At 37.9% G+C, this 24,924-nt stretch overlaps 2 protein-coding genes across 4 annotated transcripts in view; one reads left to right on the top strand and one right to left on the bottom strand.

Moving 5' to 3' along the window:
- Positions 1–42: 42 nt before the first annotated feature.
- LOC124530925 (transcription elongation factor SPT5) lies at positions 43–5,167 on the top strand. Its single transcript, XM_047105296.1, has 6 exons — positions 43–387; positions 461–539; positions 952–1,083; positions 1,567–4,062; positions 4,198–4,365; positions 4,547–5,167. The coding sequence occupies exons 1-6, from the start codon at positions 176–178 to the stop codon at positions 4,679–4,681; spliced, it is 3,222 nt and encodes a 1,073-aa protein (XP_046961252.1). The 5' UTR covers positions 43–175; the 3' UTR covers positions 4,682–5,167.
- A 373-nt stretch (positions 5,168–5,540) lies between these two features.
- LOC124530819 (long-chain-fatty-acid--CoA ligase 4) overlaps positions 5,541–24,924 on the bottom strand; it is a 48,512-nt gene continuing 29,128 nt past the window's right edge. For all 3 annotated transcript variants that reach the window (XM_047105134.1, XM_047105133.1, XM_047105135.1), the window contains 11 exons: positions 14,856–14,991; positions 13,059–13,274; positions 12,146–12,323; positions 11,473–11,724; positions 10,826–11,044; positions 10,377–10,492; positions 9,932–10,075; positions 8,898–9,076; positions 8,594–8,693; positions 7,849–8,002; positions 5,541–7,310 (listed from right to left, as the gene is read on the bottom strand). In XM_047105134.1, the coding sequence (XP_046961090.1) occupies positions 6,880–7,310; positions 7,849–8,002; positions 8,594–8,693; positions 8,898–9,076; positions 9,932–10,075; positions 10,377–10,492; positions 10,826–11,044; positions 11,473–11,724; positions 12,146–12,323; positions 13,059–13,274; positions 14,856–14,991 (2,125 nt within the window). In that variant the 3' untranslated portion in view covers positions 5,541–6,879. The remainder of the gene's footprint in view (positions 7,311–7,848; positions 8,003–8,593; positions 8,694–8,897; positions 9,077–9,931; positions 10,076–10,376; positions 10,493–10,825; positions 11,045–11,472; positions 11,725–12,145; positions 12,324–13,058; positions 13,275–14,855; positions 14,992–24,924) is intronic.

The raw sequence follows: 24,924 nt of genomic DNA, 5'->3' as shown, positions 1-24,924 counted from the left end.
TTGACATTTGTTGTGGTATACCCAAGTAATACAAACTTTGAGTTTGCTGCCATATTTAATTTTGTCTGTGACTGTCACGTTTACTAGCATCGACGTATTCGTCAAATTTCGCTGAAAAAAGCTAATTTCTGCTTAAATGTTTCCCAACATAAGATAATTAAATGCTGTAGTGACAATGTCGGATTCAGAAGGGAGTAATTTTTCGGGAAGTGGTTCAGATGCAGGCAGTGTAGTGTCGAATAGGTCACGAAGAAGTGCTGCTTCCAATCGTTCGGCTAAGTCGGGCTCTCGTTCGCGATCCCGTTCGCAGTCAGGTAGCCGAAGTCCCTCAAAATCACCTTCGAGGTCACGTTCTAGATCCCGATCGCGTTCACGCTCCCGTTCCAGGTAATTATAATACCGAAAAATGACAGCAATCGATCACTATGTGTCGTTAAGTTCATTACGTGCATTGTAACAGGAGCCGTTCAGCTGGATCTGATGGCAGTAATAACAGAGACGATGAAGCTAAAGAAGCTTCTGGTGATGAGGAAGTTGAGGTATTGGTTCATTTTATATTAATTTAATTACCCAGTATACATCATGGCTTTGATCTCAAATCACTTGACAATATGTCAATAATACATAAAGGAAATATATTGGATTGATAGTAATGACCTACTTTTATTAATTGAAATTTGATCAAGTAAGATGAGTAAGGTTTACTTTATAATACAATAAATTAAGAAATAATACCTTGGGGTGTCCCAAGGGTTTGAACTTCTTATCTTTATTACTATCATCTAGAAAATACATCACTATGCATAACTTTCACATGACATATATGTAATGGAGGAATAATATGAAGAAAAACAATATATACTTATGAAACTATAAATATATTTGATTGAATATAAAAAAACAAGGTTATTAGATGCAAGTTTTTGACATTTTAAATTTTTTTTGTAATAGGATGAACAAGAGCCTGAAGGAGATGATTTAGTGGACTCAGAAGAATATGATGAGGATGAAGAAGAAGAAAGACGCAGAAAGAAAAGGAAAAAGGATAGTCGCTATGGAGGTTTCATTATTGACGAAGCTGAGGTTAGTTTATTTTATTCACACTTACATATTCCTTAGTTGGTTTAGATATAACTGTAACTATTAATAAACATGTAAACATTTATAATTGTCATTGGTCAGCAATTGTAACATTTTGCATATACTGATATATCTTTTATAAAAACAAGTAATATTGAATTTAAAAAAAAAAACATTAATAACAGGTATTAGAATAATTAAAATTTATATATCGTCAATGGAAGAGACTGGGTAAAAAATCATAGCGTTAGTTTTAGAAATTGAAGCTTAATGTTAGTTTAGTAAATCTCGTTTTGTACAAGCACCATTTTGGGGCTTTGATATCTATCTTTACTTAGCTTGCATATCTATCTTTTTCAGTAATTATAAATATTGCAGCATTTTCTATTAAATCTTTTAAAGTTAAATCATTTTTGCTCATATACAAATCTTGTTGTGACATAATTTTGCATTAGTATGTTTTTCCAAATTTATTTTTATTCATAGGTTGACGATGAAGTTGACGAAGATGATGAGTGGGAAGAAGGAGCACAAGAAATGGGTATTGTTGGTAATGAGGTTGACGAAATTGGACCCACGGCTCGAGAAATTGAAGGACGACGCAGAGGAACAAATTTATGGGACTCTCAGAAAGAAGAAGAAATTGAAGAATATTTAAGAAACAAATATGCTGATGAATCGGCTGCCCTCAGACATTTTGGCGAAGGAGGTGAAGAAATGTCCGATGAGATCACCCAGCAGACTCTTCTGCCTGGAATCAAGGACCCTAACCTATGGATGGTTAAATGTAGAATAGGTGAAGAGAAAGCAACAGTACTACTGTTAATGAGGAAGTTTATAACGTATCAGAACTCTGAAGAACCCTTTCAGATAAAATCGGTAGTGGCACCTGAAGGTGTAAAAGGCTACATTTACATAGAAGCTTACAAACAAACGCACGTAAAAGCTATAATAGAAAACGTAGGAAACCTGAGAATGGGTATTTGGAAGCAAGAAATGGTACCGATTAAGGAAATGACAGATGTTCTAAGGGTAGTCAAAGAGCAGTCGGGTTTGAAACCGAAACAGTGGGTTCGACTTAAAAGAGGTCTCTACAAGGACGATATTGCTCAAGTAGATTATGTTGATTTAGCTCAGAATCAAGTACATTTAAAATTGTTACCTAGAATAGACTATACAAGACTGAGAGGAGCTTTAAGAACAGTGCAGAGTGAGAGCGAGGCTGCTAAACGGAAGAAGAAGCGCCGGCCCGCTGCGAAACCATTCGACCCTGAAGCCATCCGCGCTATCGGTGGCGAAGTCACTTCGGATGGTGACTTCTTGATATTTGAAGGTAACAGATACTCAAGGAAAGGTTTTCTTTATAAAAACTTCACAATGTCTGCTATATTAGCAGAAGGTGTCAAACCGACACTTACTGAATTAGAACGATTCGAGGAGCAACCCGAAGGTATCGATATTGAGCTCGCAGCTCCGGCAAAAGACGATCCAACAAGTTTGCATTCGTTCTCTATGGGAGATAATGTTGAAGTATGTACTGGCGATCTCGCCAATCTACAAGCCAGAATCATCGCTATAGATGGTTCTATGATAACGGTTATGCCAAAGCACGATGCTTTAAAAGATCCTCTCGTATTTAAGCCCAATGAATTAAGAAAGTATTTCAAACAAGGAGATCACGTAAAAGTATTGGCCGGTAGGTACGAAGGCGACACCGGTTTGATTGTGAGAGTCGAACCGCACCGAGTCGTCCTCGTGTCCGATCTGACGATGCACGAGCTCGAAGTACTCCCGCGAGATCTGCAGCTGTGTTCGGACATGGCCACCGGTGTAGACTCCCTCGGGCAGTTCCAGTGGGGAGACATGGTCCTCCTCGACGCCCAAACCGTCGGCGTCATCGTTCGCCTCGAGAAGGAGAACTTCCACGTCCTCGGCATGCAGGGGAAAGTCATCGAGTGCAAGCCTCAGGCGCTTCAGAAGCGTCGCGAAGTTCGCTTCACGATCGCGCTCGACTCCGAGTCGAACTCCATCCAGAAGAAGGACATCGTCAAAGTGATAGACGGGCCGCACGCCGGCCGCGAGGGCGAGATCAAGCACCTGTACCGGAACTTCGCCTTCCTGCAGTCGCGCATGTACCTCGACAACGGCGGCATCTTCGTGTGCAAGACGCGCCACCTGCAGCTGGCCGGCGGCGCCAAGAACAACGCCAACGCCAACGGGCTCGCGCTCGGCTTCATGTCGCCGCGCATCCAGTCGCCCATGCACCCGTCGGCGCGCGGCGGGCGCGGGCGCGGCGGGCGCGGCGGGCGCGGGCCCGTCGCGCGCGACCGCGAGCTCATCGGCCAGACCATCAAGATCACGGGCGGGCCCTACAAGGGCAACGTGGGCATCGTGCGCGACGCCACGGGCAGCACGGCGCGCGTCGAGCTGCACGCCGCCTGCCAGACCATCTCCGTGGACCGCGGCCACATCGCGGCGGCCGGCGGGCCCACCGGCGCGCCCCGCGGCGGCGTGTCCAGCTACGGCCGCACGCCCATGCGCTCGGGCGCGCACACGCCCACGTACCGCGAGGCGGGCCTCAAGACGCCGCTGCAGGGCGCCGCCACGCCCGTGTACGAGGCGGGCAGCCGCACGCCGCACTACGGCTCCAGCACGCCGGCGCACGACGGCGCGCGCACGCCCGCGCACCCCGCGTGGGACGCCGCCGCGCACACGCCGCGCCCCGACCTGGACCTGGCGCTGGCGCTCAACCTGCCCAACTCGCCGCCGCCCGCCTACGACTCCGCCTACTCGCAGGGGCCCTTCACGCCGCAGACGCCGGGCACCATGTACGGCTCGGACCACACGTACAGCCCGTACCGCCCGAGTCCGAGCCCGGGCGCCTACGCGGCCGGCTACCTCGGCACTCCGAGCCCCGCCGGCTACTCGCCCAGCTCGCCTTACCCGGACGAGGACGCGGACTGGCACACGCCCGACCTGGAGGTGGGTATCCTTTCCTACGAAATATACGTGCCGTGGAGCTACATTTTATTTGAAATATACAACAATAACAAATGTTTTCGAAATATCCTCGTCACGTATAACCGAGGAGTAACGTAACGTGGCGTCGCTGGGCAGGTGCGCGTGCGCGGCGGCGCGGAGGCGGCGCTGCGCGGGCAGACGGGCGCGCTGCGCGGCGTGTCGGGCGCCACGTGCGCCGTGTTCCTGCCGCACGAGGACCGCGTGCTCAACCTGCCGTCGCACCTGCTGGAGCCCGTCGTGCCGCACAGCGGGGACCGCGTCAAGGTGACACAGTGGTTCTTTTTTTTAAATCTCGGCCCCGAACTGTTATTGATACATTCGTGACCTTTGTCCTAGATTAACCAACGTTACTAAAATATTTTTTTGTTTTACTTTAAGTCAATAAAATTTTCTTGATACTAGGGCCATAGTTTTTCCGAAATACGAAGATAAACTTTGATTTTAGGTGATAGCGGGCGAGGACCGCGAGGCGGTGGGTCAACTGATCTCCATCGAGAATCAGGAGGGAGTGGTCAAGTTCGGTACCGACGACATCAAGATCATGCAACTGCGACACCTGTGCAAAATGGCCGCCACATAGGACCGCACCTAACGAGAACGCGAGGATAACAGAGATACGATATTTGAAATGTATAATCGTAATATATTCGTTGTTAAACCTCATATTTTGGAGCTTACACCATTTTCATTTTCAACCTATAATGCACATCCGTATACATAATTCCCATTTATATGTAAAGGATCCGTTCAAGTTGTGAGGTGTGAGATATATTTTTTTTATCATAGAATTCAGTGCTAGCAAATGTTCCATAATTTTCAAAAGACAATAAAAAATATCTGAACACAAAAATATATTAGAAGCCATTATTATCCGCTATACTCATTGTGTTACTCCATGTGTGGATTTACATGAAATAGATAATTAATATGACTGACTTACTGACGGTACTTCATAACGAAATCTGAAAATACGAGATGCCTTAATAATATGAACCTATGTTTGTTTTACGGTCATAATTCAATGGAATTTCACAATTGTTTACTGAAATAAACATTATGCAAGCTAGATTGCTTTTTTTTTAACCAAGTGTTATTATATACAAAAAATCATAATTAATCCAAATTTTGATGAGTATTATTTGAACTTATCGCTTAAAAAATTTAATAAAGTAGTTCAATCCAAAACCAACGTATTTTTTTAATAGCCTTATCTTTAATTTCTCTTTGTTAATTTGCCTGTATTTTTTATTAAGAGGTAACATTAAAATTTATATTTTAGCAATTGTTTTTATGTAGTCCCATCTTCATGTACTCTGAATAAATCAATGAAGAGTAATGACACCCGTCATTAGTCATCATTCGTTTAGACGGTTGTAGTTTCGGAAGTATTTAAAATACAAATTTTATATTTCAACATGGGAGAAATTAAACAAAATAAATGATTTTATAAACATTTATTGAATAAATAATACAAAAATGTTATTTAGTTGAAATTTTAATGAATTTCAAACGTAAACATGAACTGAGCAAATGACTTCTACTTATATTATGAAACATCCAATTTTATTTATTCAAAACGATTACATCGAAAAATATGACGCTACCGATCACGGCAACACACAGATATTCCACGTGAAATATATCATGAAATTTATATCTCCAATACAATAATATTGTTTACAGTAAAACTTGACTCGATTGCTATCTTTAAACAAGAAACTCTAAAGACAGCAGTAGAGTTTCCTTCGATTAATAATATTTTATACAGTAAAATTCAACGGATTATCATTATAAGGTATAAATGCCTGGCGAAATGCGACAAGCGTTAAATAAAATGCTATTTAATATCGGTTCGGACTGCGCTTTCAACACATGATTAGTATCGATTAATTTTATAAACGATTTTTTTAAAGATCACACGCAGTCAGGCTAACCGCAGTTACACGTTAAAAATAATAATAATCAACAATTTTTCACAATTCAAACATAGACCCATCGTAATCTTTATACAAATAGCTACAAGCGATACCTCGCTTACAAACTAAAACCATTTGGTTGATTATGCTGATGATTCGCCACAGACGAAATTACATTAAATAAAAGCATTATTGCGGAATTATTACAACAGTTGCGTATGCCCCTCCCCCTAAGTACTAAAACGATAACTTAGCCTAACAAGGTCAAAAGTTTCTTTATACAAATTGCGAGTCACGGAACTATTGTCTGCGGACATGTTCGGCCGTAACTCCCGCACACGCGACGCGCTTGCTCCATACAAATCTACTCTCACTTGTATTTATCCAATCGACATCAGATCTATAATTTATAATTATCTATGCTATTAATATATTTTTTTTAAAGATTTCGACGAGAAGCAACATATACCATTAATCAGTCGCGACCTCGCGAGTAAATTTACACGAATATACAAACTACAATTTCATTATTCATAAATAAATATGTACAGACTTATCGAAATTTAACACGTATAAACTAAACGAATCGAAAGCGTAGGTTCGCTTCTAATTTATAAATTATAACGATCGACGATTGAAATAAGTTCTGCTAGTCTACAATCTCCGATATAAATTTGGCAATACAATAATTTCTCTATACAATCTCTTAGTTACATGTGATGTGCTCGATATACAAATAATCATACGAAGGACACCTCCCAATCTCGATGGACTAGGACGAAATGAAACTTACAAAAGGATCACCGAAACTAAATCATGCAGATAATCGTTCGTCGAGAGAAGGGTACGAGGGGGGCGGCGCTCAGGACGCGTACATGCGCTTGATGTCCTCCTTGTAGCGCTCCTGGATGTCTTTCCGCTTGATCTTGAAGGCGGCCGTGACGAGGCCCATGTCGGGCGACCACACCTCGGCGCACAGCTTGACGGCGGCGGGCACCTCGAACTTCTCGAGGCCGCACTTGCGCGCGTGGTCGGCCAGCTCGCGCAGCACGGCCTGCTCGGCGGCGCGCGCGCGGCACAGCTGCTCGAAGGGCAGCGCCGGCAGCCCCGCGCGCGCCGCCAGCTCGGCCAGGCGGCGCGGGTTGGGCACGAGCAGCGCCACCGTGTACGTCTTCGAGCTGTCGCCGTACACGCAGATGTTCTCGACGATGGGGCACGTCTTCAGCTCCGCCTCCACCTTGCCCAGCGACACGTACTCGCCCGCCTGCAGCTTCACCAGGTCCTTCTTGCGATCTGCGCGATCACCGGTATCGTTAAAGTTTATTTTTTTTTTATTTTTTTTTTTTTTTTTTTTTCCAAACTATCATGGCAACCTCATTTAGATTATTTACAAACTAAAATAACATCACTGACTGGAGCTTTACGCAGGTGTGTCCGATGTATTCCATAAAAACATACTGTCAAACTTTATAATTATGTTTGAATGTTTGTATAAATAAGGTCACCATTAACTATATATATGTTTATTATTATGTTACTAGTTTAAGTTTCCTATGTAAGTGAACTTTGTTCTTAATGGGAAATAAATCATCTTATCTCTAAATCTAAAGTTATTGCATTTATTTACTTTTAACATCAGGGATGCGTCTGACCGGCGCATTAGAGGTGTTACAATGCTAATATGTCGTAACATGTAAAACCGAACCGGTCAACAGAGCCCCCAAAGAAAAATGTAGGGCAATGTTAGTGAAATATTTATCTGATAAATGAAACCTCTTTAACTATCTTAAACTCGACAAAACCGATATAGACAGTAGCGTCGTGTCAGTACCTATAATTTTGATGCAGCCATCGTGGTGCAGCTCAGCCACGTCTCCGGAGCGGAACCAGCGGCGGCCGGCCGAGTCCAGGAACTCCTCGCGCGTCTTCTGCGCGTTCTTGTAGTAGCCCTCCGCTACGCAGTCGCCGCCGATCACCACCTCGCCCTGTTATAATATTATCATTAACACTACTTGTCGTTATTACAAATAGGCTATTTGACTGGTTTTTAAAATACATTTTATATTATTTAGTAGAGGTTAAGGAAGCCAGTAAAAGTTGATTTTTTTTATTTCTAGTACATATTTGCCGAAAATTATCAAATTAAAAATTACATATTTAAATAACGCGCGAAAACGCTACTTGGACAATATGGCGCTGCAATGGGGTCGGTGACGTCACTTTGCTGTTTTTTAATCTGTGGTACATATAGTAGAAAAGCAAGATTTACAAGAAAGTGACTTCATCTTAAGCCCGGCCAATCAGAAGCGTTTTGTGTCACGTGACAAACGTTTGAAAAAATGCATTTTTATTTATTGATTTACGAATAAATTAAGTATTATTTTCAAGTTTCGTTAGTAAATAACCATTTTTAAACTCATAATATACACTGATTACAATAATTCACAATTTATTTTTCGCATTGTCAAATAACCTATTATTATTAAATTTAGATTATAATTCATAAAACATGCACAGACAGGAATAAAAAATACACCATAATATTTATGGTCATGGTAACAGGTTCCAGTAGATACCTGAGGGTATGGCTTGTTTTCAACGCGGTAGTTGCCTTCCTCCCAGTTGACCAGCTTAATATCTGTGCCGGTGGTGGGCGCACCCACGCGACCCGTCGACCTGATGAAACAAAATAATAACTTAAATACGATCGAAGATTTCTCGTCGGCTACAAATCGAACTTTTGTCCAACTATATATAAATGAATAAATTATTTTTCACGTGAGATGATCGAGCGGATGGAACACACGGTTAACGAATTATTTCTTTTGTGTGACTTATTGCAACGGCACATTTGTGGTCTGCTACTGTATTTGCGTGTACCTGTCGAGCGGGTCCATGACCGTGGCGCAGGATGTGGTCTCGGTGAGTCCGTAGCCCGCCACCACGTCGCAGCACAGGCACAGACGCACCTGTGTGTGCGTGTCGGGAGCCAACGGGGCGCCGCCCGAGATCATGAGCCGCACGCGACCGCCCAGCAGCATGCGCACCTTCTGGAACACCTGCCGACACACGCACCCATTGATTGAGATTCCTATGTCATGTTGAGGAACTGATTTGATAGGGGAACTTATCATGACTGGCGATTATTGTATTATATAGCAATCATTAATATTTATAAGATAATTATTCGAAAAACGTTTATCAGCGTTCGATCAAACGAGCGTCTAGACTACCACTAGGGCGTACACTTTCATCCATATAAATAGAACAAAACATATTTTTTATAATTAGTTATTTATTTTATTTATCTTTTTTCTATCGCTACCTACGACGTGACGTTCGTAGCTACTGGCGACCACAGAATATCAGCGTTGAAGCTCACTTGACAATGGTTTCAACACAAGCTGAGTGGTTTACCAATTTGGGCATTACATTATTTTTGTCTTTTGTTACTTTATATAATTTTAATGATTTGTACAACGTGTATGTCTAAATAAAGATTTATTTGATTTGATTTGATTTTTGATTTTGAAAGAGCAGAGATGGCCCAGTGGTTAGAACGTGTGCATCTTAACCGATGATTGCGGGTTCAAACCCAGGCAAGCACCGCTGATTCATGTGCTTAATTTGTCTTTATAATTCATCTCGTGCTCAGCGGTGAAGGAAAACATCGTGAGGAAACCTGCATGTGACAAATTTCATACAAATTCTGCCACATGTGTATTCCACCAACCCGCATTGGAACAGCGTGGTGGAATATGTTCCAAACCTTCTCCTTAAAGGGAGAGGAGGCCTTTAGCCCAGCAGTGGGAATTTACAGGCTGTTACTTTTTGATTTTGAAATAAAATTTATGTGTGAATATTGTAACGTCAGGAGTGTAAGAGCGTGCGTGTAATCTCAAGGGCGTACGTACGACGCGGTCGAGCACGGGCGTGTCGTATCCGCGGCGCTGCCACGCCTGCTTGTAGGCGTACGCCCACTTGAAGAAGGCGCCCGCCAGCGGCCCGCTGCGAGACACCTTGTCCGTGATGCCCTTGCTGATGCGGTCCATGATGAGCTGCAACCAGATACATCAACACTTAGATGATAACATTCACCAAGGAACTTAATCTCTTAAAGCTCTTAAATAGGAACATCAACACTTAAATTAAACATTCACCAAGGAATTTAAACACGATTAACGAATCATTTTCTGCAGGTATCACCTCTTAAATAGGATCGAAGCTAGGTCATCGAACTATCATACATGCACATATGCAAATCCACTTAATTTATTAAAATATTTGCATATTATGGCTCGAGACACTAATTTCAAGTACACAGTATGAATAATCATATGTATGTGAGAGCTAACTCACCGGTACTGTTGTAATGCATGTGGGTTTGAGAATCGTGGCGTCTCCCATTGTTCCTTTCATAATTTTACTTGATGTATCCAACATTGTGAGCGGAGTAGAATACCCGATTGGAACTCCTGGAAACATAATAGTAATATTAATTAGGAGATCATATTTTTTGAATAATTGTAATGTACATATGTCACCGTAAGACTATAAAATTCGTTAGATTACAATCTGTCCCGCGTCAAACTGTCAACTGTCGAAATCCCTTCTTGATTGGCCGATCTTATTGTAAGAGCGACCAATCACATGTCGTAGTTATTATTCGGTAGTTTACATTCTATTGAAGTAAGCAATAGCTTCAGAGATTCATTTATCAATTAAAGAAAAAATAAACAATTGAAAGTTATACAAACAATTCTGTCAGTTACACAAAGGTAACAATATAGTATTCACTCAATATTCACCTCCGATGATGCACAGACTCTCGGCAAGCAGCTCGAAGACGTGCGCCAGCGGTAGGAAGCCCATGAGCACGTCTCCCTGGTAGATGGGCATGGCGTCGGCGAAGGCTTTGAGCGTGGCCACCATGTTGCGGTGCGACAGGATCACGCCCTTCGGAACTCCCGTCGAGCCCGACGTGTACATTATGATAGCCGTGTCCGACGCGGACGGCGTCACCGGCTCTGTGGAGAGAGCATGGGTTAATAATATGTATATGACGTCAGAAAAAGAATATGTATTGAGTTTCTGGCCGGTCTTTTAGGCTGAATAAATAAATATGAGACAACATCACATACATTACTCTGATCCCAATGTAAGTAGCTGAAGCACTTGTTTTATGGAAAATCAGAAGTAACGACGGTACCACAAACACCTAGACCCAAGAAAACATAGAAAACTAATGGTAATCTACATCGACTCGGCCAGGAATCGAACCCGGGACCTCAGAGTGGCGTACCCATGAAAACCGGCGTACACACCACTCGACCATGGAGGTCGTCAATCAACATTTCAAGCCAATTGTTGTAAATTAAATGTATTTAACTTTAACAAAATCAATGAATACCATTTTTAAATTCTATTCGTTTGCAAATGATAGTCTACTACCAACCTATTTTGGATGTCTTGCCCATTTCGAGCACCTCTTTGTAGCCGACGATGTTGATGCCCTCCTTGAAACCGTCCCGCTCTGTGGTCTTCAGCTGGTCTTCCATGAAGATGATGGTGTCCACGCGCGGTGTCTTCGCCAGGATCTTCTTGAACTTGGGCAGCAGTTCGTGCGTCGTGATCACGGTCGACACTTCCGTCTCGTTGATACCGTGAGCGATGGCATCGTCACCGAGCGTCGCGTAGATTGTCACAACTGGAAACAATTGACAGAATAATTTAGTTAACCTTGATGATATGCATTTGTGCTGTCTACCTGGGTATAGTACGGCACAAATTAGATGTAGCATCGGAAAATGCAATGGAATGAAAATAAAACCGATTACTGCCGATTTACATAACCAATAGAAATAGTTCCCTATCGCGCCATTCGACGCTATTCGTTGCTATAGATTCGCGCGTCAGACAAAGCAAGTGCATGTAAATCGACGCGTCAAATTGACGAATATATTAGGTCACATGATATTGCAAGTTATTACGTTTGTGTGAAGATTATATTCGCATGAGAATTATTGGGATAGCGTACTCAATTCGGATGTGATCGGTTTTACGAATTTTGCCGATGCGACATCTAAGTTGTGTCGTACTATACCCTGTAGCGGGTAGCGGGCACTCACCGGGTATGCTCTGCGTGAAGCAGCCGTGCGCGGCGAGCATCCACTCGGCGCGCGTCTCGGCGAACATGACGACGTTGGCGCGCGGCGCGCAGCCGAGCGCGCGCAGGCCGGCGCCGAACTGGCGCGCCTCCGTGCTCACGTCGTTGTACGAGCGCCACGAGTAGTCGCCCATTTTGTACTGAGGAATCACGTCGTCACGATTAATACGGCACGAGAACCTTTACCATTCATAATTTAATAGCTTTAATATCAAAACACATTATAGTCTGTTCGCGTTAAGAATGCAGTAAGTTGTCATTGTTTGACCAATCAAATCTTTTTAAAAGAAGGGTAAAGGTGTATGTATATTTGTGTTAAAATTCCAACAAATTATATTTGTTTCAAAGACTCAGTGTAATGAATTTAAAAAGTACACATTAACGTAAAAAATCGAAATTAAGTCATTAATATTTTAATCACTATTACTTACACTATTACTAGTGTTGTTGTTAGTGTTTATAATAAAATATTTTTCTGCAGCGAGTTCCATAACATTATCTAAATCCCACATGGCAATTTCTTCTTGTAAGACGTGGTGGCAGCATTTCTCGCACTTTTATTTTTACAAAGTGGTGTGGTATTCATTTTTTTTAATATCAGTTAATAATTAATTAAATCCACAACCATCACGTTAGAACTTATGTCTTTACCTGTTCAATGTGAACTTGACTTTGTAATTTGAAAAGATTTGATTGGTCAAAGGTTTGAACAATGACAACTCACTGCATTCTTAACGCGAATAGACTATAGTTACTATTAGTTTTTAATTTTTTATTACAATGAGCTGTATCGTTATAAAATATACAAATATATATCTACACAGATTTAAAGTTGTAGGTCATGGTTCTATATCATTAGCTGCGGTTTGGTTTACCTTTTTAAAGACCCGTCCATTGGGTTGGGGCTCGTCCTCCTCGCTGAGCACGGCGCGCGTGCCGAGGCAGGGCCGCTCCTGCCAGCGCGCCGCCGCGGCTCGCAGCATGCTCTCCATGGTCGTGACTCTGTCTTTGACCAGGCGGAGGTGCAGTTCACAGGGCTCCGACACGGATCTGACGGTTATGCTGTCTGGTGTTGTTTCTATTATTTTTGCCTGAAAAAATTTTTTTAGGTATTAGTTACAGCTGATCGATTACATGTAAATTGAATGAATGAATGAACTATCATAACCTTATAGGTTATACGTAACCTATTTTCTTGCTAATTAAGAATCTTAGAAATTCTAATTTCCACGAGAAAAGAAATAATATTTTGAATATAATAACAGAGGTTGAGCCTTTACCGGAGAGTAAACGCCTTTTAGACGTCATACCTATTACTTAGCTACTATATATTTATACTATTAAATCCCTTATTTTAAAGAACGAGAATGAATAAATTATTTCGCATAAAGAATGTACGTTTTAGTTGAAAAATATTGTCTTCTTTCACTAAAGGAAAATATCAAACGCTTTTGAAAATTTCAGAAATACTAGAATTGCAGTGACAAAAATTGACATTTTAGCGAAGTCGCGAGCGAATAGGTAATTAAGTATAATAAAAGTGTTAAGTCTTCTTCTAGTATTTTCCTCAACGATTATACAAGATTTATTCATTGTAGCTGTAATATTGAAGCATAACGACTATGTACGCCACGGCGTATTATGTACTATCGTAACAGGTAATGTATTATTGTACATAAGTGGAATAATGGAATTGATATAATTTGTTGTGTACTATTAACTTAGTTGTTGCGTGATGATTGAAAAATTAAAATAATAGTATTAATTATAAACCTATATCTATATGTAGCTATTTATATATTAGGAAGGTAACGTCACGTAATAACGGACAATAATTATAAATGTACATATATATGTTTGTGTTATGTTACACAGTAAATGTGCAAAATTATCTATGAAATTAATTTTTAATAGTTTATTTTATTATAATTACGGTTGTTTATAGTGTATTCAATAATTTGAAAGTAATAATATAGCTTTTAAGAGCGATGTATGTATCTAACATTCGACTAATAGTTAATTTTATACTTGTATTTTCTTTAAATAATTATGCTTAACAATTCTGTTAGGATCATTACTCTGAACACATTAGCTAAGTATTTGCTACGAAGACGTCTACAAACGTAAACTGTCTCTGAAAGTGTTAATATTCATTTGATTGTTATGTATGTAGACTCATTATCTGTGCCAGAAATTAATCAAATCGAGAAAATGCCATAAGAGAAATAATCGAATATCAGTACTAAAACCATGATCGAATTAAATTACGTGTCTCGGCACTTTTCGTAAAACTATAGTTTGCTGGCTCGTTACCATGGTGATGATTGATTTATCATATAAATGTTTTTACTTTAAACTGTTATTATGTAAACATTCAAGATATAACCACTGACCGAGCGTAAACAGTGAAGGGCATTGCTCTAAAGCTGAGTGCGCTTTCACTCAAGTAAACCAAATAAATTATATTATAACTACTACATACATTATATAGAATGTTTAAAAATGAATCTTACTACTCTGGTCGGGCAGTGTGCGTTTTTTTTTATATTGTAATGCAATGCCATTCGCTGCGTGTAATTTTTTAAAGATTTCACTTCTGTTACGTATAGCTGTTTCAAGTATTTATCTTATATTATAATATCAAAATTAATTCTTAAATTTAAACTCCTCACCTTGATTCGACGCGAGAGCTCTCGTTTCCTCCATGGTCGCTGGATGATGAGGTGTACGGGGAAGGTGATGATGTCGAAGACTAACGCGACCGCGCGGATAGTCCGCAGCACTGCCGATACCCACCATGATTCCGGCCTGAGGGAAACAAATTATACAAATTAATTTACATGCCAATATTAATACACTTGACCCTAGATCGAAAAGAATATAGAGCAACAAGGTTCATACTTATATGGAAAAGCTACTGGACAACGAACTCGACGAGAAAAGGTATGGCTATAGCTATTGCGCCAAGCTGTTCCAGTATAGAACAATAAATGTATTGAACGTATAATAAAATTACGCAGACATTTTTAACTTTGCCGTTTCCTAAATTCAAATCGTTTTTAAAAATTGGAGTGTTAATACCTGTTGACTTCCAAGCAGGATATATTAATTTAAATAATTGGATTAAACTAACGTGACTTTGTATTTTTTTAAAGTTGAAACACAGTAACTACTGAGTTTCTTGCCGGTTCTTCTCGGTAGAATCTGCTTTCCGAACCGGTAGTAGCTTCAGTTAATTGTAAAATGACGATTCAAAAGTGCCTATAAAGCCTACTTGAACAAAGTTTATTTTGATTTATGATTTTGTATATATGTACTTAGTTAAAATAAAGGGTCTTAGAAACGTTTCACTGTTGGATCGAATAGTAGTACTTCGACAAATATAATTACGTGTAAGGCGCATAATCGTTACTATTTAACTGTTTCCTCGATCTACTAAGACAACTAGCCAATTGCGGTTCGGTCGAAGTTGGATAAGGTTAAATAAAATAAAAATCGCTAAACAAAAGTCGGTAGAATTTCCCCAGTTATGATTCAGCTGAGGTTTATTTTTGTAAGAAATAGAATCGGGAACATATCGTATGTTACGTATAATTTAGTAGAACGGCCGCATGAACCATCTCGACTCTTTCTAAAATTAATGCATAATATTATAAACAGACTTTTTAATATTAAGAATCTTTTAAAACTAGTGGAACAAGAATTAGTTACAACTGTTTATTTGGTTATGCTTCACACAAAACTCAGTGCCCTGTAAATCAAAAATAAAATCTACCCAATATAACCTCTGGTCGTGTTTTACGAATGAATTTCGAGTATCTCTTTATTCGGCAGGTTCCTTGACCCAATTGTCTTGTTGGATTTTAACGGAATATTCAGTGGCTTTAATCCATAATGAGTTAATTGAAACAGATTGACAACAGAATAATAAATACCCAAAACCCATTGAGTTTGAAACTAATTGATTTATTATATCTTTCCATTCATACCCAAATTATGTAGTATTTATGATACATAGAAGATAACAGTAACAATAATACTTTAAAGGCTTTTATTTTATTTTTTTATTTAAACTCGTTGGGCATATGACTCCACTGTAAGTAATGGTATGTGGTAGTAGCGGCCAAACGCAAAGACAGCCACTACAACCAACCAAAAAGAGTGAACAGTGCTAGTCGCCGGTCAGCCCGCAAGTTACCTCATCACGTTTGAAGGAACCTACGTTGTAAGAGGAGGGTAACTTGTACAAGTTATAGTCGAAATTCATGCCAGAACAGTAATGGACATGTGTATTTGTAATTTGTTTCGCCAGGAAGAGTGTGAGTTTGCCAAGCAGAAACTAAAAATGTACATAAAATATGAGCTAAAATGCATTATATTAAATATTATTTATAATATGCATTATTTATACATTCACAGTTTTTATTCGTATTGCCAATCTCAACATAATAATGTATGTCAAACTTTAACACGAATGCAGAGTTTTTGAGTAAAATCTTACATTATTATCATATTATTATAATGAAAAAGGTTTCAGATGTCGCTGTCAGTTTTTATTTTTATTTGATACATGATTTGCACCAACTACTTTTCTTAAATTTGGCGAATCTATCATCATATAAGACAATGGATAATAATATACAGCATTGGCAAAAACACACACTTGTTTGTTACCTTGGCCTCTTGAACATATTAAAAAAATACAAATACAACGAAATACGAGGAAAACAAAAAAGTTGTTAAGATAATGGTAAGCAAAAAAGAAATATATACTAAATATATTTTGTTAAGACACATCTTCTGTTATAGTCCGACATAGTACATTTTATCATCTAGCTCTTTTTTATTTAATAAATTGAAAATTCGGGAAAAATAAGCTTAATAACTATTCAATTATATTTCTCTTCTATTTCCAAGGCTGTAAGGTATCATTACACCACTAAAAGTAAGTTGAAATCAAATGACGTTGGAATTAATCGTGACCTATAAGAATAATTTGCCAAAACATCCTTACATTTATGTCTAAAGTTTTCGACGGTAGGAGAAAAATCAAGGTTAAGGCGCAGTTTAAAATAATTAAAAACTACTTCAGTATGAGGGTCAGGCTCATTATATAATATTATTGTAATCATACGAGAACGTTTTTTGTATGATAATTGTAATTGAAGTGTTGTATTTTTTACTACTTTATATATCATAACTTTTGTGGATTATAAGACTGACCTGGCCCGACATTCGGGTAGCATATCAGGAGAATTCCATTTCATTGTAACTGTCAGATTCGAGCATTACGTAAGTGAGTAATAAGAATCGGGTATTACAGTATGCAACATTGCACATTTTGTCGATTTTGAAATATGTTGTGACACAAGTGTCGTTTCATATGCTTTTTTCTTCGTAAATAATACAATTTAATCAATTGAAAAACACACTGACTTGACTGTAGGCGAATGAATGCTCAAAACATAATCTTAGATAGTTAAATTATAGGCATATACTAGGCAGCTGGCTAGGCAGGCTAGCTGTAAAGCAATGCCGCTGAGGGACCGCCCCAATAAATCGAAATTTAGCAGTGTTTAGACTCTCGTGCCGTGGAGAGTAGGTAAAGCTGTTGGTCCGCAACTGAACCTTTATCGATCGTACTAGATTGTCATCCTACCGGATTGTGGGAATGAAGGCATGTTAGGGTGAAATGTGATTGCGCATAACAATATATCCAGAAATAAGTAAGATTAAACAGGAGGATATCATTTTTCATTTTAGAACTTGTCGAATTTAAAGACTTCTGGGATAATGTTTTAAAAGCGTTTACATACACCCACAAAAGAGTCACTAATCCTGTGTAATTAGGTACTTGGAGTAAGAAGTTTATTCTTGTTCCTAGTGTTAATAGTATGTACGTCACAATTTCTGGAAAAAACTTTTAACTTTTTGCATTCATACATAACATTATCTAAAATATATTGAGAAACAATTGTCATTACTAGTTTTTATGTCACTACAAAAAAATAACTTTAGGTAATAAATAACGGGTACACACTGACAATCAATTTTACTATTACAGTAATCGAGTGTAATTCTTAGGTAATCAGAACGGTTATCGATACGCTACGATACGCACCAGTTTCGACATAAACATGGCTCGACTTTATAATATGTCCCAAGGTACTATCAGTAGATTATTTATCACAGTACATTTATTCCTTTTGATAAAGCAGGGATTAGTCCCTGATTAATGGGAATAAATAGAGTCGCCATAGTATATATAGCGCTGTGTATAATACTTCATCATATATACCTACATTTATATATAGAATATCACTTTAAATATTTAAACGCAACAGTAGAATAACAACAATAGGAGAAAAAAAAACACCGGTCTACCATACTGTGATAAAATTAAAAATCTTACAAAACTAAAACATATATCGGAAGTAAATTAAACCTTGAATAGTCAAACTTTCCCATGAATTACTTAGGTTTCTCTCATGGGAATGCATTTTATCAGCGAGAAATACGGTAGGTTTATGTTTTCGAGGCAAAGGTTTGATCAAATCTTATTTAAACAAACTGCTCCAAAATTAATATGAATATATTATACTCTATTGAAGTAGACTCGTGCAAACAATTTAATTTGAAAACCGTATTTAATTTATTTGGAACTGTCACTTGTTATGCGGGCTGGCGGATACACAACAGATTTTCATTAGATGCATGCCGATCATATTTCGCGTCGTCGGCGAGCACGGATGAAGAAATCAGTGGAGAGTTACCACCGCTGATATCTTGCGGGTTCTTACATGGTTTACCAGGATACAACTCGCAATGCTAGACAAAGGATCACGTGTAAGTGTGTGGTGAAAGACAGGGTCATAACATATCATAAATATACACGATTGCTATTATATCAAGTAGTCTGGAAAATTGAAATTTAAAAAATTATAAATTTTTAGTTATTAATAACATTTAAACATGTTAATACAGGAGGTAACAACGTTCAGAATTTCAATCAGTAGATTGGTCGTGTAAGTATACCACGGATAATCCGTTATATTGCGGTTTTACTGACTATCTTATAAAGGTGCAAGACTCGAAATCTTCATTTCAAATCCCGCGTCGAGTCAATTATCTATATTAAGTTTTTTATAGAGAAATTTTTAGTAGTAGCGTGGGAGCTTTTTCAGGATATTTTATTTTTTATAAGAGTTAAGAATGTGTGCGTGTGTGAGTTTGGGATCACACTTGTGCTTACGTAATTAAATGCTACTTATGTAATGTCCCTCCATATATATTATAATTAATTTTCTCGCGTTTGATGCAATTTTTGCACATTTTGCCAACGCTGCTTCTAAATAAAAAACAAATTTTCAAGTATGCCCGTGAAGCACTTTTAAAGTATCATTTTAAAAATTAATTAATCCTAAAACCTTATATAACGACGATTCTACAGAGACGAATCGGCAGAAAAACTTGGAGTAACTTTTTTATTATAATAAAAAAAGTGCAGATGTTCTTGTGGCTCTGTGCAAGCCCCTCTGGATAGATATCACGTATTCTAGAAGAAAACAGCAATACTTGATATTATTGAGTTGTGATTTGAGGATGGAGTGAGAGATTGTATATAATCTAAATGTTTGGAGAATTAGTGCGGAGTTGCCGAGATAATCTCGAAAGACTTTGACCTTGACCTACAAAGTAACCAACAAATACTATCTGGAGTGCACATTGCGGTGACAAATGTAGCATCTTAAGACTCATTTCCATTGAGAGGTAATATTTAATCTCGTAATGTATGGGAACTCACATTTGCGGGTCACGGCCATGTCGCCGTTCGCATATGACAGCCGACACTGACCTACCGATCTTGGTACGAGCGTCGTGTTATCGATCGAATCGTATCAACCCATCACGCTATTCAACGTGAACTTTTAACACAAAGATAATAATAATTGCAATAATATTTCCGTTCGTACCTTTCCGTAGTTGATATTAAATGTTGATGTGATTCCAACATTTACTGCGTATTTTAACGTTTCATTAGTCAAATCCAGCCATGACGGAAACTACATTTTGCACAAAGAGTTTTCATTCAAAGCATGTCATTTGACCTCGATAAAGTAAGGCGGCGCGGCGCTGTGATAAATGCATCAGCATTTGTTGCAAATTAATATCTTTACATTTTTAAACAAGACTTCATTTAAATTCTTTTTAATAGATTACTTCTTCTTCGTTCTAGATAATATAGATGTGGTTATGGCTCGTTGGTCTTATGGCTAGCTATACAATATAAAGCTACAGAGCCAATTCCATGTTCAAATCTCGGGTCGGGCGACAAATGTTTGCCGTTGATGTATTATCAAAAGAATAACTCAAAACGGTCAGGATGTTATCATTTTCTTTTAGTTTTAAATTAGGAATTCTATTTTTTTCTCAAGTTACAGGACAAAGAGTTCAATGTTTGAACGGAGTTCATATACCAATTTATATGGAAACCTTACCAGAATGTCTTACCTACTTCAAAAGAATCTTAAACAGTATGCGCCAAATATGCTGCAGTCCGTAATCGAACATTCTAGTATCTGCGAAGGAAACCTTGGATACCCAGCGAGGTGAACGAGGTACTACTCGGGCAACAAATTTATACGATTTTTTTGCTTATAATATATGCTCTATTGTCCTCTAAATATATGAGAACTGTAATATTATAATGTGAGTATTATTTATTATTGATAAAAATCTATTTACTAGGCCGTGGTTTAATCAAAAATATAAAAGCAAAAATATTTACCTACTCGGTGGTAGGGCTTTGTGTGAGCCCGCCTGGGTAGATACCACCTACTCATTACCAAACCGCAACACTGAGTATTGTTAGGTTCCAGATTGAAGGGTGAGTCAGTGTAACAGCAGGCAGAAAGGACAAAAATCTCAGTTCTTAAGGCTAGGGGCGCGTTGAAATTACAAGGAGTGATAAATATTGCCAAGGTGACCCATTTTCCAGTCAAGTTGCCTATTAGGAAAACAAAACTTAACATGAAGTTTCTTATAAACTTAAGATACTGATCCAGCATTACAATGACCTTTAAAGTTTAATATGCTTAAGCTTTAACGCGTGAAAGACATCCGAACGGATCAGCAACATTTTGGCAAATAAATGTAAGTACATATTTACATTGACATTCAAGAAAGAACATATATAAAATGACGTCACTATATGAAGTGACATTGGGTTCATAACTAACATTATAAAGACAGATATATATTTATTTATTCTTGATGATTATTTAGTAAGAGAAGCTATCACATCATATTCATGACTTTACTCTTTGTATTTTCTATTAAGATTCTTCCCAGAGACCGGCGAATACGATACGAAGAATTCCAATTCTTTTTGTATGTTTTTATCCAAGGTCCCGTTACCATATTCTTAATTACTGTATTTAAGGGCATTACACGTTGTCGGAGAGGCGTAGATTCCGCGTTGAGGATTTACAGTCACGCCACGAGATCGAATCAAAAATCGCAACCATCTGTTTGAGACGGCTCCTTGAATACCACAATTTAGTGTCACTTGGGAAAACTCATACGATATACGATAGATCAATAATCACGAAATCAAATAATATTTTATTATTAAAATACAATGGTTATTTGCATATATTATTTTGTCACGAATATAACATAAGGCAAGTTGTATCCGTTGACGACGATATATTAGTATATTTGAAATATTTACATAATTTATATTATATGATTGGAGTATTCATCATCATAATTAGCATCATCATCATCATCATCAGGCAATCATAATCCACTGCTAGACATGGAGAGGATTATGGCAGAGCCCAAGGAGGGAACATTAAATACTTATCAGAAAATGTAAGTAGTTTCCTTAATCACATAATTTATTATTTAAATTTAATCAATTTATCGAAATCAGCATTTCAATGTCATTATTAAAAGAACAATGACATATAAAAACAATGACTACGTCTGTTTGTATGAACGTTTTAAAAGCATACAATTACAAGTAAAATTTCAAACATTTGTAAGTCTGCCTGTACAGATGCAATAACAAAATGTCTTATAGAAATTCTGTTTTTTAAAGTCAAGATGCTTCGTGATAATTATGTGCAGCTTACGTTTGACATTTTGATATACAAGGTGTTTTCATCTAATAATAAAACGTGTACACACATGGCCATAACTTCTTATAAGGAAAATATAAGCAGCTGAAACTCATAGTAACGGCTGGTTGTAAAGAAATGACATTTTAAGCACAGTCCAACTTAACTGTGGATATTTCCACACTAAAATTCGTGATGAAATATTTAAGAATCTTAATTATAATTTACTTAGTAGTAGTAGTAAAAATGGTAGCCGTTTTTTTTGGATTTTATTTGTATTATGTGTTGCGTGTTATACACATTTAAACTCAAACAAAATTGTATAATTCCTTACTAGGCCTTAATATAAACATCGAGACAGGTGAAACTAAATATCAAACAATGCAGTATTAAAACGCCGTTGAATTAAAAAAAAAAACACAAAACGTTGTATAATTTAATTACATTCCCTTGGACCCTGAACTAGAATAAACCGTAACCTGGGGATACTATACTCGAACTAGTTTACATTATAAATAAAATTCAAGAAAAACATTACGATGTTTAAAAAGGTATAAAGACAATATTTTATATGAATGCTATCACAACGAAACGGAAATAAAACAATAGCGTACTTATACTAACAACAAGATGCCCGCGTTTATGGGGTTGCTCATCGGGTGTTATTTAAAAAAAAAATAACGTATGTTCTTCTATGGGATGCAATGCTTTATACCAAATTTCATCAAACAGATAAGGGTCAGATCGTTAAAGCGTAACAAACAGAGTCACTTTCGTATTTATATAATTAGTATTGGTTAACTATTTTAATAACTTTTTGCTAGTGTTAAAAGATTTGAAGTTTGGATTTTAAGTAGTTACCGCCGCGCCGTCCGTAAACATGGGCGACATAGAAATATAAAACAGACAAAATAATTTTAAATCGGGTAAGCGTTGTTTTAGTGGAGTCATCAAATAATTCCAAGTCGAATTAAAATGTAACGATGCATGTGCATATATTGCATCGTAATGATAAATCGCTTGACGACCAGTATTGCCTATCATTATAATTAAAACAATTTGTTTTATAGTATGAGTTATGAAATAATCGGATTACAATAATTATCTGTGATTTATGCATACAAAAAACCAATTTAGGTAAATATTACTTTCATAGTATTACTTATCTATAATATCTTTTTATTATAATATAGAAATCGACCGTTGCGGAATAAAGATCTACAGTAAGAGTACAGTAAAGGCCTTTGAATTTCAGAATGCTGTGCTGAGGCCTCCTCTCCCACTATGGAAGGAGTTTGGAACATATCCCACCACGCTGTTCCGACGCGTGTTGGTGGATTGCAGATGTGTCAGAATTTCGATGAAACGCTCCTTCACCCCCGAGAACGAGATGAATTATAAACTTTTATTCAGCGGTGTTTACCTGGATTTGAACACGCAATAATCGGTTAAGATGCACGCGTTCTAACCACTGGGCCATCCCAGCTAAAGATCTAGTTTTAATTTAATACCCATTGTTTTTTTTGTTATTTATTCAAAGGTAATGTAGGTAATAAAACATATAACCGTCCATGTCATATTTTAAGTGACCATTATATACTATTATAATAGCTGTGACCATGTCTTCACAAAAACGTTTTAATTTGGTTCGCAGATTTTACTGCACTGATTAATTCTGTATTAGCAGTTTTGGTGTGATAATACAATAACTTAAAGCTACCGTCGGTTCTAAGTAGTTTTAGCGAGAAGAAACAAAATCAATAAATGGTTACGCTTTTCCGACAATGCATACATGATAAAATACAATGTTATTATTCAATTATTCCGTATAGAAAACAACGAATACTTACTACACACCTTTTTACCTTCAAAATCTTTGTATCGAATAATACGCTTTATTTATCAAAGTTCTCTTATTAAATTTTAATTTATTAATTAATTGACAAAACTAAAGTTATTTGACAAATTCTAATACAGAAGCGAGCATCTTGTCCACGGAAAGATCAAAGATCAATCGAATTTGCGAAGATAGAAACCTTGTATTACGAGTTTTTATGTACTCCTCGTGCTTGACGATTAAAATATATACTGTTACGATAGAAATATATAATATTGTTGTAAGGCCTACGTTACGGATCAGTTGCCGAGGGGCGGCATCGTGGGTATCTCAATAATTGGCGTATACTCACAAGGTTACGGTTACGGCCTTGTGTGTCACCTTGCATGTCGGACTTTGCACCTGTTTTTTTTCCGCAAACTAGATTCTGTATCGCTGGAACTGCGTCGAATTGTCTTAAATGATTTTGATAAACAAATCCCATCACAAGACAATTTTTTTTAAATACCCCGGCGACTTTGAGTCTTATCATCTATGAAATATTATGTTAAGCTATTTATTTTTGTTTTGTAATATTAAATATAATATTAATAATATTTTCTACACATATTAGAATATAGGCGCACGTCTGCAGTTATATTTTACAAAGGTATTAATTATTATACTACATTTTTACGTCTTTGTAAGGCAACAGTGAAAACAGCCAACGACGTATTAAAGTGGCATTCAATCGAGTATATTTAAACTATTATTGTCAAATAGTAACATTACGTACATTTT

The sequence above is a fragment of the Vanessa cardui genome, chromosome 7 (genome assembly GCF_905220365.1).
Source record: "Vanessa cardui chromosome 7, ilVanCard2.1, whole genome shotgun sequence".
NCBI lineage: Eukaryota > Metazoa > Arthropoda > Insecta > Lepidoptera > Nymphalidae > Vanessa > Vanessa cardui.
This window is presented reverse-complemented; position numbering and strand designations above follow the sequence as displayed.

What these genes read in the sequence shown, in the direction of transcription:
- LOC124530925 (XM_047105296.1), top strand. Translation starts at nt 176, where the DNA reads ATGTCGGATTCAGAAGGGAGTAATTTTTCGGGAAGTGGTTCAGATGCA. An exon ending in GGCACACGCCCGACCTGGAG is followed by an intron (nt 4,063 to 4,197) that starts GTGGGTATCCTT and finishes GTCGCTGGGCAG; the next exon opens with GTGCGCGTGCGCGGCGGCGC. An exon ending in ACAGCGGGGACCGCGTCAAG is followed by an intron (nt 4,366 to 4,546) that starts GTGACACAGTGG and finishes CTTTGATTTTAG; the next exon opens with GTGATAGCGGGCGAGGACCG.